At 57.4% G+C, this 15,773-nt stretch overlaps 1 protein-coding gene across 6 annotated transcripts in view; it reads right to left on the bottom strand.

The window, feature by feature from the left end:
• NLGN3 (neuroligin 3) overlaps positions 1-15,773 on the bottom strand; it is a 42,470-nt gene that overhangs the window by 8,469 nt on the left and 18,228 nt on the right. Inside the window, exons 1-6 of one of the 6 annotated variants that reach the window (XM_032920155.1) lie at positions 14,588-15,425; positions 14,237-14,285; positions 13,436-13,495; positions 5,802-5,861; positions 3,094-3,243; positions 1,294-1,479 (exon numbers count right to left, since the gene is read on the bottom strand). In XM_032920155.1, coding sequence (XP_032776046.1) covers positions 1,294-1,479; positions 3,094-3,243; positions 5,802-5,861; positions 13,436-13,495; positions 14,237-14,285; positions 14,588-14,590 — 508 coding nt within the window. In that variant the 5' untranslated portion in view covers positions 14,591-15,425. Of the gene's footprint in view, positions 1-1,293; positions 1,480-3,093; positions 3,244-5,801; positions 5,862-13,435; positions 13,496-14,236; positions 14,286-14,587; positions 15,426-15,773 lie in introns of those variants that run through there. The other 5 variants (XM_030474664.1, XM_030474666.1, XM_032920156.1 and 2 more) reach the window with 5 other exon arrangements.

The raw sequence follows: 15,773 nt of genomic DNA, 5'->3' as shown, positions 1-15,773 counted from the left end.
CAAGTTTAACCAAAAAGGGCAGCTGGAGAAATCTGGGAGAGCTGTTTTGGGCTTGCTTTTGACTCCATGGGGCACCAGCATCCTACAAGCCCTGTGCCAGGTCTGGGCTCAGCAGGGTGCTGCCCTTCACTCCCTACCACGAGCACAGGCTCTGCCATCTCTTACTGCAGCTAACACCAGCAGCACCTGCAAACCTCCACATTGAGGGCTACCAGGCAGACCATGATGCTGGTGCTGGTGCAGCCACCTTCGCAGCAGCCTGGCCTGAGATCATTCCTGCTTTCAATACTGGGGCAATCAGTCCATCAACAGCTCCTGGGCCAGAGGAAGGCTTTGCCAGCAGCCTGGCCAGTGCCAGCCTCCTCCCATAAACCCTCCACCATGCCACCAGCACTGCTGAAGGTCTCCATTCCTGTGTGGTTCCCAGGCTCTTGAGCTGGGCTGCAGCTCTTTGCAACAGCTTCAAGTGCAATTGTGTGTGTCTCTGAGGTGCAAACTCATGCCCGTGTCCATTGCTCATATGCCTACTCTTCTCCCCTGCGCTATGCTTGGAGGCACAGCACTGGAAGAGGGCTGCACCCTCATACAAAGCCCTGTGACCAAGACCCTGGCAGGCTGGTCCCCTGTGGACCAGTTCAGGCTTTGTGCCTGCTGTTTTTTCCTTTAGGACATTTATTGAGAACACTTCTACTCCCATGGTTAATTTTTTTCCCTAGTGTTCAATGTAAATGTCTTTGTGGGTGGTTTACATGCATTTGCTCTCATGCCAACACAATCTTCTAGCGTAAGGAATTCATTTCTTTATCTAGCGTAAACACTCTGCTATATTTACAGATATCAACCATATCACTTCCACTGTGTTTTGCAGCACTTTCAGCTCGCCCAGTCTCAAAAGATGGGGCCCTCCTAGGCTCAGGTCCGGCTTCCCCTCTATTCCAGTATGAATGCCTTTCCGAGCACTGCGATCTGTGCTCTCAGTGCCCTGCAAGATGCCCTACACCCCCTCCACACCTGCACATGGGCCAGGCACTGCAGGAGGGGTCCCCACCTCTCCCCACACCTAGGTGCTCGACCTGGGCTGCAGCCCCATGTGCTGGGAGCACCAGCTCCATCCCTGGCTCCCATGTGTTCTGCTGCTGGCCTCTCCCTGCCCATGATGAGGTTTTGCTTCCCAGCCCTGGATCCCGCTCTCACCAGTGACTAATTAAACCGCAGCCCTGACTCGGCTGGAGTGGCCGGTGGTACCAGGTTAGATCAGCAGCCACAGCATCCTCAGGCACAGTTGGCACCTACCTTCAGAGTGGTGGGAGAGGGTGAGCAGGCTGACACAGGAGGCACCGATGCCGGAGCCGAAGACGGTGATCCGCAAGGGATCTCCCCCAAAGAAAGCGATGTTCTCACTGACCCAGCGTAGCGCCTGTATCTGATCCAGCAGCCCGTAATTGCCCTTGGCAGCCTGGTCCCCCGTGCTCAGGAACCCTGTGAGCCAAGGGGAGCCTGGTTAGGGATGAGGAAGCAGGGGGTGTCCTGACCTCCCACCTCCCTTTCCCAGGCCTAGAGGAGCTTCTATAAGAGCCTGTCCTACCACAGCATGAGACCCCGCTACCAAGAGAGTCGTGTGAGCTCTAAGCTGGAGGAGGGACATGACTGAGCTCCAGCCACCCTCTGTGCAGCACAGAGGGGTGAAAGGCTGTGAGTGGTGGGCATGAAGCCTTGTCCTACCCTTGTCCCACCACCTGTGCTAATAACAGGTCAAGATGCCTCATGCATGCTCCAAGAAAAGACAAGAAAGCAGTGGTGGCTGCAGGCAGGCTGAGTGTGTGCACAGCCAATGCTTTCCATGGACTAGCGCGGCCTGGAGGAGGCTCTATAAATGTAAGGAGGTGGGCTGGGCAGAGGGGAACCCACTGTGGCTTAAAATACAATGTCTCGCAGTGAGGAAGATGCTGAGAAATGCTTTCAATAGCAAAGGCAACACCCAAGATAAGCTATCAGTGTTTCATTTGCTTTGACTCAAAGAAGGAAGCCAAAACCATGGCCCTGAGCTAAAATCCAGGCAAGTAACCCTGGCAGGCAGGGAGCGGCACTGTTGCTGCTTCAGCACTGGAGGTGCTCTGGCCGGGCACGTTGCACCACCTCAACGGAGATGACAATGGCACCATTAAAGTCTTATTTCATATTGTGACGTATGTGTCTTAAATTTGCACCTATCTGTCTTAAGAGAGTTGACTTTTAATATTGAAACATCTTGAATAGGCTTGTTTTTACTGGAAAGCCTATTTTAACTGCCATCTTCCCCAGGAGACTATGGGGTCTGGAGGCTGTCAGAGGGACGTGCTGCCCTGGGTTCTGGCCGGGAGCCCAGCTGTGCCACGCTGGATGGCTTGGAAGAGAGCTGGCCCTGCAGCAGCTTGGCTGGGAAGGAGCTCTCCCCAAACCTCCACACCCCTTGTTCTACCTGCTGCTAAGCGAGGCATCAGTGATGCTCCAGGCAGGTCTCGTGTCCCAGGTCATGGGGGGGTCTGCTGCAGCAGACAGGGGACCGCACTGCCTTTTGACCCTGTGTCCCCATTTCACCTCCTTAGGTCACCAGTGCTCATGAAATCATAACTGCCACCCTCCTCTATATGGCACATGACACTTTTCTGTGACCCCTTCTGCGACCCCTTCTGCAGTCAGGCCACGGTGAGGGGCTGCAGGGGTCCCAGTAGCTCAGCTGGCTTGGGGGCAGCCCATGCCTGGTGAGGGAGAACTGCTGGGTCCCAAGGGGCAGCCAGGCCGTACCACTGGCAGCTCACTGCTCTGAGCCCTCCCTGGAGGAGATGCTGGCTAAACACATTTATTATTTATTTAACTGCAGACCAATATTTGCTTTCAGCTGAGCCAGGTTGTGTAAATGAGCCTGGAGGGGGCCAGTGCCAGGAACCAGACTCCACTGCACCAGGGCAGAGGGCAGGGGCAGCCTGCCACAGTGCAGCCCCCATCCTGCTGGGTCCCATTCCTCCCACCACCCCCTTCCCAGCTGGTTCAAGCCCTGTCAGCTGTGGGGGCTCGTCCCACTGCCCGTCTGTGGCCACGCTGGCCAGCCCATACCAAGCACTCCAACGCGGTAGTTCAGGGTGATGACAATCACGTTCCCGTAGCTGGCCAGGACGCTGCCATCTATCATGTTCCCCGTGCCCTCCATGTACGAGCCACCGTGGATATACACCATCACCGGCTTGGCCCCACTGTCCCGGATGTCTGGAAGGAGAGGTGGTTAAACACAGGACCCTGCTGATGGCTGCAGTACCCTGCCTGACAGGCAGGCCAAGGACGAGGGCAATGCCAGCTGCCAGGACTGGGGACGGGGGCTTAGAAACCAAACCCAGAGCTCTCCTGGTGGTCACAGCATGGACCTCCAAGGCCAGCCACCACTGAACCATTCCCGCCAGCCCCTTTCTGCTCCATCTCCACACTGCTGTCCCACCGGGGGTCTCAGCACATGCAGGAGAGATGCCAGCTGGACCCAGCTGCTCTGGGTGCGTGCGGGAGCCAGACCAGTGGCACCTCTGTTGTGGGTGGGAGATGCAGATTCCAGCCCCAGGATGCAGCCCCATGTCCTGTCTTTGGCTGGACCCAAGCCCTCAGCTCCAGGAGTCCTGGAAGCTGGCATTGCAGGGGGGCAGGGATTGGGGTGTGCAGGACCTAGAAGGCAGGGGGGGCAATCGTGGGTGCTCCAATATCTGACTCTCCCACCCCCCCACTCCCATCTCTCCTGGGAAGGTAGAAACTTGCCAGCTGCCTGACCGTGAACCCATGGCACCCCAGTGCTCAGACGCAGACATGGTGATGAGGCAGATAGTGTGTGCATGTGTGCGTGTCAGGGAGGTGAGCACAGTGTCCAGACGAGGACAGGGCATGAGGCATGGAGTGACACTGGGGAATGGGACCCTGAGGGCTGGGGAGGAAGGACTGTGGGAGCCTAGGGGACAGGGAGTAGCCACACTGCCTCTCTTAACCAGCCCTGTCCAGAGGAACAACCTTCCCCTTTTGCCACACTGGCCTGGGGTCCCTCTTGGAGTCGAGCCCAGGCACAAGGGAACAACACCCGTGCTCAGCTCCTGCTCCATCTTGCCCATGTTTGATGGAGGAGGTGGTTGCAGCTGTGGTAAGCCAGCACTGATGGACTCTGCCCTCCCTCATGCTCACCTGCACCTGGCGCTTCGCTCAGGCGGGCTGCCATTGCCTGCCAGGGCTGCTCACAGGCTGCTCACTGCTGGCCCCATCACCGGGCACCACGCGAGAGCCAGCCCCAACGCGGTCCCACAGGCTGGGCCTCCCAGGCACAGCCGCACTGCGCAGCAGGGATGCTTGGCTGGGGATGCTCAGCACCTAACCCCTGCCCACGTCCACTCCTCACTGTGGCTTGCCCGTGGCAGAGGGCTGCTGATGGGTACCTTTGGCATCCCCACCTCCAGCTGTGGCCTGAGGCATGGCTAAGGGTGGCCTCCCTTCCCTATAGAAAAACTCTTCCATCCAGGAGAATGAGCATGTGCCAAAACCTGTGCCGGCGCTTTTCCTATCGCCAGGGTGAAGCCAGGCAAATGCACAGACCTGGGGAGCAAAAAGCGTTTGCACAGCCTCCGGGACAGACATTGCCCGTGTAGCAGAGCTACAGCAGGACAATTCTTCCCAGGAACCACCTGCTTGAAATGCAAAGCACGGGAACATCCATGTCCGTGTCCTCTCCTCCCTGCCACATGCTCCCACCAGCGCAGAAAGGGACTTCCTTGCAGCAGAATGGCAGCAATGTGCAGATGTACCACAGTGGCTCCCAATGGCTGCAGCACATTTTAGCGTGCAGGATCTAGCACAGTTAAGTCACTTAAGCTGAATGCCAGTTTATACCCTGGTACAAGAGATCCTGGGGCACAGGTTACTGGGAGAAAACAATGGGGTTTTTGTCCTGCCAAGGAAAAGCCTTTTCATCTGTTTCCTAAACGCCATCTGCCATGCTGTGCTTGAGCTGCACTGGGACTCCTGCACACCATGAGGGTTTACTGTCCTTGCACATTAGGGCTGCACCCTGGCCAACCCCTCCTGCTGCCTCCTCTTCACATTGCTGCAGCTAAACACACCAGCTCCACACCCTGCAGATGAACAACCCTGGACCACTAAAAATAGCTTACTCTGCAGCTCACTTAGCCCTGGCGTAAACCTAGAATCACATCTGCTTGAAAGCTCACTCGCTCTGACTTGGCCGGTGCCGGTGCTCTGGTTGAAAGCAAGACCTTGCTTGTGTTGAGAGGAGAAGGAGAGAACTGAACAGAAACCATGTCCAAGTGGACAGTGGGTCTCCTGTGCACGGCCCTGCAGGTGCCAAGGTTGCCAAGCTGCTGGCATGGCCACCGTGCAGCAGTGCCCGCGGCAGGCCCGGACACGGGCAGAGGTCACTGGCTCCCAGCTGCATGTCACTAAGTCCAAAGGGATGAGGCTGGAGATGGGATGTGACTGGGCTCAGGGTGAAATGGGCCCAGATGCCCCAGGGCTCCTCTCCTCCCAGGCTGCCATGCTTCCTCCCTGCCCTCGCTCAAGTGGGAGCAAACTTCTCCTAAAGCAAAAGACACCCCACAAGCTTCTCCCCCTATCCTGAGGAGGGGAAGGGCCTGGGCGCCTGCACAGCCAGCCAGCCTGCCCCCCGCCCTGCGGCCGCCTGCGGCACATGGACACACACAGGGCTCCCTGGGGATGGCAGCGGGTGGCAGGCAAACGGAGTTGTTTTGCGTGTCATGCAGTGGCAGCCTCAAGCACAGAAATACCTTCGTCTTCATCACCGTCATTATCCGCTAAGTCCTCGCCCTGTTTCTTAGCGCTGGCTCCTAGGGACCAAACACGAGGAGACAGAACAGAAAGGAAAACAAAACCAAAACCAAACAAAAAAGAAAACCAAAACAACAAAAAAACAAAACAACAAAAGAGAATTCAAAAATAGCGTGATAGCAGAGCTGCTGGCGCCAGGCCTGTGCCCCACAGCACTGCTGGCTACTCACACTGCACCTCTCCCTGCGCCAGGGCAGCAGGCAGCACTGCCCCGGCAGCCGCTTCACCCAGGCCCCTTTCCTGGTCCTGTCCGGGAGCACAGGGGCCTGTGGCAGCACCAGCGCTGGTGGTGGATCAGCCTCTGCAGGCACTCACTGATCCTCCTGTGCCCCAGCCTGGCCCCACACGCATGCAGCCCCTCGGCTCCCAGTGCCAGGCCAAGGCTCCTCTCCCAGGAGCAAGCAGAACCCCTGCTCCCACCTCTGCTGCCCCTGGGGGCAACCGTCCCCAGCCAACAGACCAGCTATGTGAAGGGTTGCCCTGGGTGGCCTCTGGCCACCACCTGGGATCCTGCTTGTCACCACCACGCAGCACGTGGCCGCTCATGCCCGGCATGGCTACACCACAAACCACGAGTGCTGCAGCACAAGCCCACCGCAGCAAGCTGCAGGGAGCCATTGTGATGGGCGCCTCCGGGCACTGCTCAGCTGTCCTGTACCAACTCCCTTCCTAAAAGACTAGTCATGTGGTTGACTGAGGATTGCAAAGGCACCAGCCAGCTTGCCCTGACCAAGGCAGAACCCTAAAAATACTGGTTTCTGTAACATCCTGAATGCCTTCCAGTTGTTACATGGCGCTTAGCAAACCCATGGTGCCAGGGCCAGCAACCTCAGCCCAGCACTGCGGGATGCTATTGTAGATGGCACATGCTGAGCACCGAACATGTCACCTCCTGAGCTGCACGCTGCTGGCGTGAGCCAGAAGATGTGGCCTGTGGGTTGGCAGGGAACAGATGCAGTGCAGACCTTTACCAAGGCTCCATGCCCTTGTGGGCACAAAGCCGAGGAGTGCCATCAGCCTCAAATTTCAGGAAGAGGCTGAGGTCCTCTTATCCCCTTAGAGCTGCAGACTAGCACCTGCAGTCCTCTGCTGCCCAGTGCCTGCACCAAACAAGAACCCTGGGTGAGGGTGACCTAGGGGGTGACAGCAAGGTTTCCCCAGGACTGACAGCACTGTGCCTGTGCTGCCCAGTGACCTCTCCCAGACACACAGGGCTCCAGGGTCCTGCCAGGCACCCGCTGATCCCTGCTGCGATCACCAACAGGCCCCATCACCACCACAGCAAGGGTTCTGCATGGTCTCCAGCAAGGCTCCTGCGAGCGAGGGGCAGCCCCACAGCTAGATCAAACTACAACGAGGCAAGCACAAGACAGGAAGACCAGTTGTTCTCATTGCCACGCTGGAAGTGGGATCCTGCAGGTGACCCCGGTGACGGATAACAGAGATGGCAGCATGGAGTGGGACAGGATTTGAATTTAAAAGGGATTTGTGATGGGGGAGTGAGAGTTCTGAAATGGCCATGAGGCAGCCCCATCGGGGCAAGATGTTTGCACAACACCTTAAGCAGATATGACCCGGAGCCAGGAGCAATGACCAGAAGTCTAGAAAAATCCCTTTTAAAGAACTGAAAAATCTGCAGGCATGAAAAGTTTGCAGGTGGTGGGTCACATGAATCTCAGGAGCAGAGTGACAGGAGCTACAGCAGCACCCCAGCACATGAAAGGCTACTCCTAGGTGGTGAGGTAGAGGAGCAACTCCCCCTCCACTGTGCTGAGCACAGGCAGCACTGGGGCTACCCAAGGCAGTTTGAAGCTGGATGAGAAGAAAACCTTCCCGGCAGAAAGGGCAGGAAAGCTCTGGAAGAGGTGGCCTGGGGTGACCAGGTGAGACACACACTGCCAGGAAGAGGTGAGGTGGAGCTGCTCCTGCCTGGGGCAGGGATGGATCGGCTGTTCCCAGTGCCATCCTGATTTCTTCTGACTCAGAGTTCACCTCCCAGCCTACCCCCTCCACGCCCCAGCCCTGACTCCCTAATTCCCGCTACATCGCCCAGCCATCCTCTGAGCTCCTCATGTCATTCTCCTGTTTTCACCCAACACCACTCCCATCCCCGCCATCTCTCGCCCCAGCCCCACAGCCCCAGAATCCCCAATTCCTGCTACCTCTTTCCCTCCCGCCCGCCAGCCTGTTTGCAGGAGGCTGCAAGCTTGGCCTACTGCATCTTCATTAGGAAGAGCTGCAAGCCCAGAAAGCAAAATGCAAAGTACGTGTGCTGTATTGGCTCATCGGTGCTGTGCGCCAACCTCCTTGGGACTGCTAAGGGGTAGCGGTTTTCCCTAATGAAGACTGCAGGCGCAAGCCTTCATCCGCACTGTGCTTCAGAGCTGGGAAGCCCATCACAGGCAGCCGGAGATCCATTTCCATTGCCAAGCGCCCTGGTACTGTTAAAGCCTTGGGACCAGCTGGATTGCAGCCCTCCAGCCTGGTCTCCTTCAGGGTGCAAAGGCCTCGTGCAGTCAGGGATGGAGGAACCAGCTACGAGGAGCTGCCAGGTTGTAAGAAAGGGCAGTGTACAATATCCCTGTGACCTGAGCAACCTGTCCTGGCTGAGCAGGGCAGGATCCAGCTGGAGACTGCTGCCCCGGAGCCTAGGGATGGCTGGGGCAAGCCTAAAGCAACCTGAGCTACACACACCACAGAAGGGACAGTAGAAAGCAGTGCTGGGAAGCTAAGCAAAGCAGGAGCACAGTAATGCAGGCCAGGGGGAACAGCGGTGCTACGTGTGCGTGGCAGATGCAACGCGTGAGCCTTCCCTACCAGCAGGAAGGTGCCAGGGTAGCAGAGATTATGGTGAACACAGGCTGCTGCAACCAGCAGGCTCTTTGCCTCTTACTATATTGTTCACCTCCACAAGGACCCACTGATGCCCCGGAGCGCCTGAGAGTAGTTACAGATTTTCTTCCCTCACCCATCTTGCATGTTGCTCCATTACCTCTCTCCAGTGGTTATTGCCATGTTCAAGGACACCAGGAGATCACAGAATGGCTGAGGACCATCAGAGGTCATCTAGTCCAACCTCCCTGCTCAAGCAGGGTCACCTACAGCACATCACTCAGGTCTGTGTCCAGATGGTTCTTGAATATCTCCAGGGAAGGAGACTCCACAACCCATCCGGGCAATCTATTCTAGTGCTCAATCACAGCAAAAAAGTTCTTCCTCATGTTCAGGTGGAACTTCCTGTGGTTTAATTTATACCTGCTGCCTCTCATCCTATTGCATGGCACCACCGAGACTGGCTCCATCCTCTTGACACCCTGCCTTCAGATACTTATATATATTGATCAGATCCCCCCAGAGCCTTCTCTAAGCTGAACAGACCCAGCGCCCTCAGCCTTTCCTCATATGAAAGATGTTCCAGACCCTTAATCATTCTAGTAGCCCTTTGCTGGACTTGCTCCAGGAGCTCCATGTCTCTCTTGTACTGGGGAGCTCAGAACTGGATGCCGTGCTCCAGGTGAGGCCTTGTCAGGGGTAAGTAGAGAGAGAGAGTCACCTCCCTTGACCTGCTCTTCCTAATGCAGCCCAGGACACCACTGATCTTGGCTGCAAGGGCCCATTGCTGACTCATGACAACTTGTTGTCCACCAGGACCCCCCGAGATCTTCCTCTGTACTGGCAAAGGCCACCACACAGAGCCACAGAGCACCCACTCTCATGAGGATGGGTTTAAGCTTGTGGATTCACAGCTGGAAAAACCAAACGGACTCGAGGCTCGTACTCCCCTTACCCATCAAAAATGTCCTCCACTCACCCAGTGTGAATGCCTGTTGTGCCACTTCACTGTAAGCTGACTGTGAAGTGACATTGTTCAGGCTGATAGGAAGAATGCACACGGTCTTATCTGAAGGCTCTAGGAAGATTTAAGCTCAAGTTCAGTAAAATATAAAATCACTTTCCCTGAAGCAGGGGCATCCACACGAGATTTATGCTATCTTAAGTAAAGTGTGCCGACAGCACTGACGCCAGTGTAAACAGAGATAAAGGAGGGTGAGGAGCCTCACTCCTTGGAGCCTCTGCACTCAGCATGGCGTGGGTAGGAGAAGAGCAGGACCTGAGCTGACACCTTTCCTGACCCAGACATCTGCTCAGGGTGGCTGTGGGTAGCCCCAGCACCCCTTCCTCAGTGCAAGCTCTCACACAGTGGCAGCAATGCCATGGGGAGCAGGACCCCACAGCAGCGCTGCTACCACATCTAACGGCCACGTACAGCCAGAGGCACACATGCTGGTGGCCAGATCGGCTCAGGTGCTCCTCCAGGACTGATAAGGAATAGGACCAGGACTGATGACAGCTGCTGACCCTGCTGCTGCACCACCCCACAGGCAGGGGCAGCTCCCCTGGGGCCTGTGTTGGGTGGCCCTTGCTCCAGGACAGCAGCATCCCTCGGTATTGCCCTGCCTCTCCCTGTCCCTGGGTGATGCAGAGGACTAATCTCTGTCCTTTAGCGCACACCATAAAAGCACTTCATCTTCTCACGCTCTGCTGCCTCCACCAGCACAAACACCCACCCTCACCTCTGCAAATCACACCCTAGGAGCACAAGGCCAGCTCTGCAGACCACCAGGCTTCATAGGAGGCTGGCAAGAAGCCTTCCTGCAAGGGAGCACTGCAGGAGTCACACAGCCATAGGGAAGCCTCAGCTGGTACTCAGACATGTTTGCTTCTTGGAAAGCAGCAGAGAAGCCACTATGCTTCTCCCACAGAGCAGCTGAAGCGCATCTCAAGCCCAGGAGCTGCTGGAAGCTCCAGCCAGCCTTGCACAGCAGAGCAAGGTGCTGGACTGGCACATTTGTCCCTGCAGCGTCATGGACTCTGCACAGCCACAGCTAGAGAGATTAGGGCAGTAAAAACTGAGGAGGGCTGCTATGTGCAGGGCAGCCACACTTTTCCCCTCTGAAAATGACATCCACCTCCTCAAAGAATCATGGAATGGTTTGAGTTGAAAAGGACCTTAAAGCTCATCCAGCTCCAACCCCCTGCCACGGGCAGGGACACCTTCCACTAGAGCAGGTTGCTCCAAGCCCCTGTGTCCAACCTGGCCTTGAACACTGCCAGGGATGGGGCAGTCACAGCTTCTCTGGGCACCCTGTGCCAGCGCCTCAGCACCCTCACGGGGAAGGCCTGCCCAGGGTGGTGGTGAAGGAGAGGGAAAAGCATAGGCTGCAAGTGTTGGCAGCGCAAAGCAAAGGGCAGAGCTGCATTTTGCACATAGGTTCTGTACCGCATGTGTGTACATGCTCTTCAGGTGGACAGCATTATTTTCACAGAAAACCTGAGCCTCAAAGCTATCAGCTCCCCTGGCACCATCCATGCCTTGCTCCCAGTGAAGGGACCAATGTGCAGGGAGGAGACTGGCACATACTAAATGTCCATATAGGAAATTATTGTGGGCAACTGGGTCTGGAAATGGAGATATTTTTCTGTCCCAGGGATAAATTCTGATAAATTCTCAGTCATTTGGCTGCTATGAAATATGCTGAGCTTAGGAGTGGCAGAGATAATGAAAACTCCAATAAGCTGGGAGCTGAGGCATTTTAAACCAGCAAAATACTGCTCTGTGAGAGGAGAGCTTATTCACTGCCCATATGTGGCCTTACAAATAATAATCACTAATATTCCAGAACAAGCCAATGTTCAAATGGCACAGCCCAATACAATCAGCACTGTAGGTACATGATCCTTACCCCAAGCACTACTAACCCCGGATGCACAATGAGGGACCGGGGACCCTCTGTCTCATCACAAGGGACTCAATTTGAGCCAATGGCAGCACCAGTGTTTGGGTGCTTTAATTACCGGCACATCAAGCCTGGATGCCCAAATGGCCAGCACAGGAGATCTGCTGGTCTCTGAGTCAGCAGAGCCCGGTGCAGGCAGAGGGCACATCCGGGAGATGACCAGAAGCAACTGTAGGTGGGCTGCAAAGAAACTGACCATGAGCAGAGCTGACAGGGAGGGAGAACCAAGAGATGAGCATGCCTGAGATGTTTCACTGCACCTTATATTGTCCCCCTTCTCCAGCCATAATCCGGACCCTGCTTCCCTGGCGCTGGGGGTGGCGGGGGTCCGCCAGCCCCAGCAGCCGGTGGGAGGGCCGGGAGAGGAAGCGCTTTGAAGTGGCTGGTGATCGTTGGCACAGCTAGCTCCGGAGGCAGCGTGCGGAGACTCCCTAATGCACCAGCCCTTTCAGGGCCAGCCTTGGCGCTCAGAGAGATGGCGTGTGAATAGCCAGGGCAGCAACAGGAAAAGCAAAGCAAAGAAACCCAGTAACAAACCTCGGGGAAACGGCTGGAAGGAAAGTGCTCCCCAAACCTCCAAGCCCAGCTGCGCCAGCCCTACCAACCCCAGGGGTGCAGGGAGGTGGAGGCCAGGATGCAGGGACCCCTTGCTCACCAGACACCCCCTCCCTGCCCTGAGCCTTCCAGAAGAGCTTGGCTGCCTTCTGCCCACACGTCCGACCTGGGGGTACACAGAGCAGCCCAGGCTCTCCCTGCCTGCAAAGGGGCCATGTGGTGGGGTGGGCAAAGTCTTGTGCCCAACAAGGGGCTGAACCAGCTCCCATTTGCCTGTCTCCAGTCCCCAGCCCACAGCACTGGCTGGGAACACAGGATCACTTTGAGGCAAGGGGTAGCTGAGCTTTTCCCTTTGTCCCAAAGTGCAGCAGGATGAGCCCTGTGTAGCCCTGGGGATGGAGACAAAGCAAAGCAGAGATGTGCCTGAGCTGGAGGTGCTCGGCTGGGGCTTGGGGAGCATGCTGTGCCAGGGGTGGAGAGCAGGTCCTGACTGGCAGGGCTGGCAGAAGCATGGGAGTGTGAGCAGCATTGGCAGGACCATGGGCTGAGGCAGAACGTAGAATCCCAGACTGGTCTGGGTTGGAAGGAACCTTAAAGCTCATCCAGTTCCAACCCCCTGCCGCACGCAGGGACACCTTCCGCTAGACCAGGTAGCATTTATGCAGCCAGGAGATGTTTTATGCTTTTAACCAAGGATGCAAAATGACCAGGGATGCAACAGGGTAATTGCTCAATCCAGGATGGGCTGCAGGCCCCCATCACACTCATGCTTCCCTGAGTGGGTTCATACCCCCCCCAAGGGGGAATGCATCCATAAGGGATGGGTGCATTCAAATGCTACCCACCATCAGAGGCCCTCATTGCCAGGGGCTGGGAGGCTGCTGGTGCCGGTGGAATGAAGGCTCAGCCCCAGAGAAGCTGTTCTGAAAGGCCTGGAGCAATGTGAGCATCCTTCTCTGACCTGCTCCCAGACCTGCTCTCCCAGCCAGCACCAGTCCCAGCTCCCGTGGCCAGGGAGCAGAGGCGGCTGGAGCATCTGCGTGGCTGCTTTGAGTGGGAAGTGGGGGACAGCAGGATGGGCTGCTCGGAGGGCCCGCGGTCTGGGTGGCGGCACAGAGAGGTGCCGGAGGAGAATGCTGCTGCCAGGGGCCAGCCAAGCACCCTCTTGCTCTCTCTCTCTTTCCTTTCTGTGCCTCTCTGCCGGTCGCCTTGCTACATACCTCCTTTCCTACATATTTTCTTGTTGGGCTTTCGGGTGCATTCCTTGGAAATCCGTTTTACTGTAAAATGAATAAAAGACTACAAAATAACAGGAGGCTCCACGGGTGGGAGTGGGCATGCAATCACAACCACCCTGCCACCCTCCCGCCACCCCCGGGACCGCGGGAGGTGGGGAGGGAGCGTTGCTGTGGGAGGAAAACTCTGGGCCAGCCGTGCTGGGCAGGAAGGAAGGCACGATGCATCCCGTGGCCAAGGGCCCCAGGGACAGAGGAGTGGAGCCAGTCGGCCTGGGAGAAGCCACCTGCCCCCCAGGCTGCCCCGCTGCATGCAGCAGACCCACTGCAGGTCCCTTCCACACCGCTGAAAACCCCGGGGGCTCCTGTTGCGGTGAGGCTGGGGTGGACACACGGGCAGGTGCTGCCTCCTCTGCCCTCTACTTACAGTTCAGGTGGGATCCCCTACAAAGGAAAAGGTTAGACAAGGAGGCACCTGGCCCCGCTCAGCCTCACCCCAACAGGACGGCGCCCGCAGGTCTCTAGCACCCCAGGCTCGTCGCTCCGCCACTGTCCCGCCAGCAGACGGGGGAGCAGCCAAGCGATGCGCCTGCCAGTGCCCCAAACTCCCATTGCTACCAGGGCCTGGAAAAAGGCTCCAAAGTCCCTTCCTTGCCAGAGCCCCTTCTCAGGGAAAGGCAGAGAGTGTTCCTCCCAGCCGCAGCCCACACCCACAACTAGCGCATGGACCTGGGGAGGGTGGGAAGCAGGGAGGAAGGACAAACCCGAACCAACTCAAGACAGAACCTGGCACTCGGCGCCTGGGGAGCACAAACCAGCTTGTCACTCTGTGGATCTGCGGTCAGAGAGTCGGATTCAGATTTAGCAACACAAGAGAGGAACCCGTGACAATGCCATGGAGGTGGAGGGAGGAGGAGCTGGGAGGTGGTGGAGGAGAAGGAGCACGCAAGACAGAGATGGCAGCTGAGGGCAAGAGGGTGAGCTGCGTGGCTAGAGAAAGCTTTAAACAAACAGACAGCATGCTGCAGGGTCCACAACCACATGCTTCAAACACAACACCCAGGTGAGACCAACCACTGCTGGGGAGGGGCGGAGCGGCCTCCCCTGCCCGCCTGCGGGCACCCCGGCGGGACTCACCATCCTCCGTGGGGATGTAGATGTTGAGGTACAGACAGTCCTCGTTGGGATCCTGGATGTAAGTGGCTACAATATCCAAATTGGAAGTAAACCAGATGGGCAGCATGATCTCGGGAACAGCGTTGTGGATGTTCTGGGGGCAGACTGGTGAGAAGTGAGTAGCGTTCCTGATGCCTGACCAGGATGGCGGTGGCTCAGGGGGCATGAACCTCTTCTCCCCGATGGGGGGGGCGGCGTAAGGCACCCCCAGGTACTGGTCCACAGGCCCCAGGATCTCGCTGGGCAGCGGCACACGCACTCCCCGTAACTTCCCATAGTGCGTGTTGACAGTGGGTGAGTAGACCTGGCCCTCCATATGAACGAACGCTGAGGTGAAGCTCAGGATCCAGAGGGCGAGGCGCAGATCCCAGCCAGCCACCAGCTCAGGCACTTGGAGAACACGGGGCACGAGAGGGCTTCTCCAGAGTATCAGCCACATTGTCCGGGAGGAGCAGCACCAACATCCAGGCCTGAAGCTCCTGGGGCAAGGGCTCAGAGCATCCCGGTCATGCCAAGCCTCCAATTTGCCCACTGGGAAGAGACGGAGCAGAAGAGCCAGGAGTCAGGAACCGCACCTTCTGCTGGGTGAGTCGGGAGCGCGGTCGCAGGGAGATGGGTCCTCACAGCTGCCCCACTGCCCGCTGCTGCCTGCCTGCCAATGGCCCAGCCCGGGGGGCACTGCTGCTGCTGTGGGGAGATGGAGGAAATTAACAGCAGACTTGCTCTGGGAAAGCCAAAAGCTCCTGCACAGAAGAAGCCAGATCCCTGGCCAGACCCTCCCACCCATGGGTGCTCGTTGGCTCTGCCACCTCCCAGGCAGGCAGCTCTGGAGCACACCAGCGCGGGCAGCACCAGTACAGCATATACAGACACACAGATGGTATCTGTCCATGCTTGCAGAGCCTGTCCCCAGTGCTCAGAGGCCAGGCCAGCCTCTGCCCCACGTGGGTGAGCCCCGCAGTGCTCTGGGCAGCAGCGTGGTGCCCTTGCCCCATGCTGCAGGAAGGTATCAGCAGCAGGTTACAGGTGCCAAGATAAGCAGGACAGTGCCACTTCCCTGGCACCATCCCTCCACACTAGGAATCTGTCAGGCACCACCGCTCCCCAGCACGGCCCACTGGCTCCTCTCCCCTCCAGGCTGAGCCCA

Source organism: Strigops habroptila, chromosome 9 (genome assembly GCF_004027225.2).
Source record: "Strigops habroptila isolate Jane chromosome 9, bStrHab1.2.pri, whole genome shotgun sequence".
Lineage (NCBI taxonomy): Eukaryota > Metazoa > Chordata > Aves > Psittaciformes > Psittacidae > Strigops > Strigops habroptila.
Note: the sequence above shows the minus strand (reverse complement) of the source record. Positions and strands in the feature narration are given on the sequence as shown.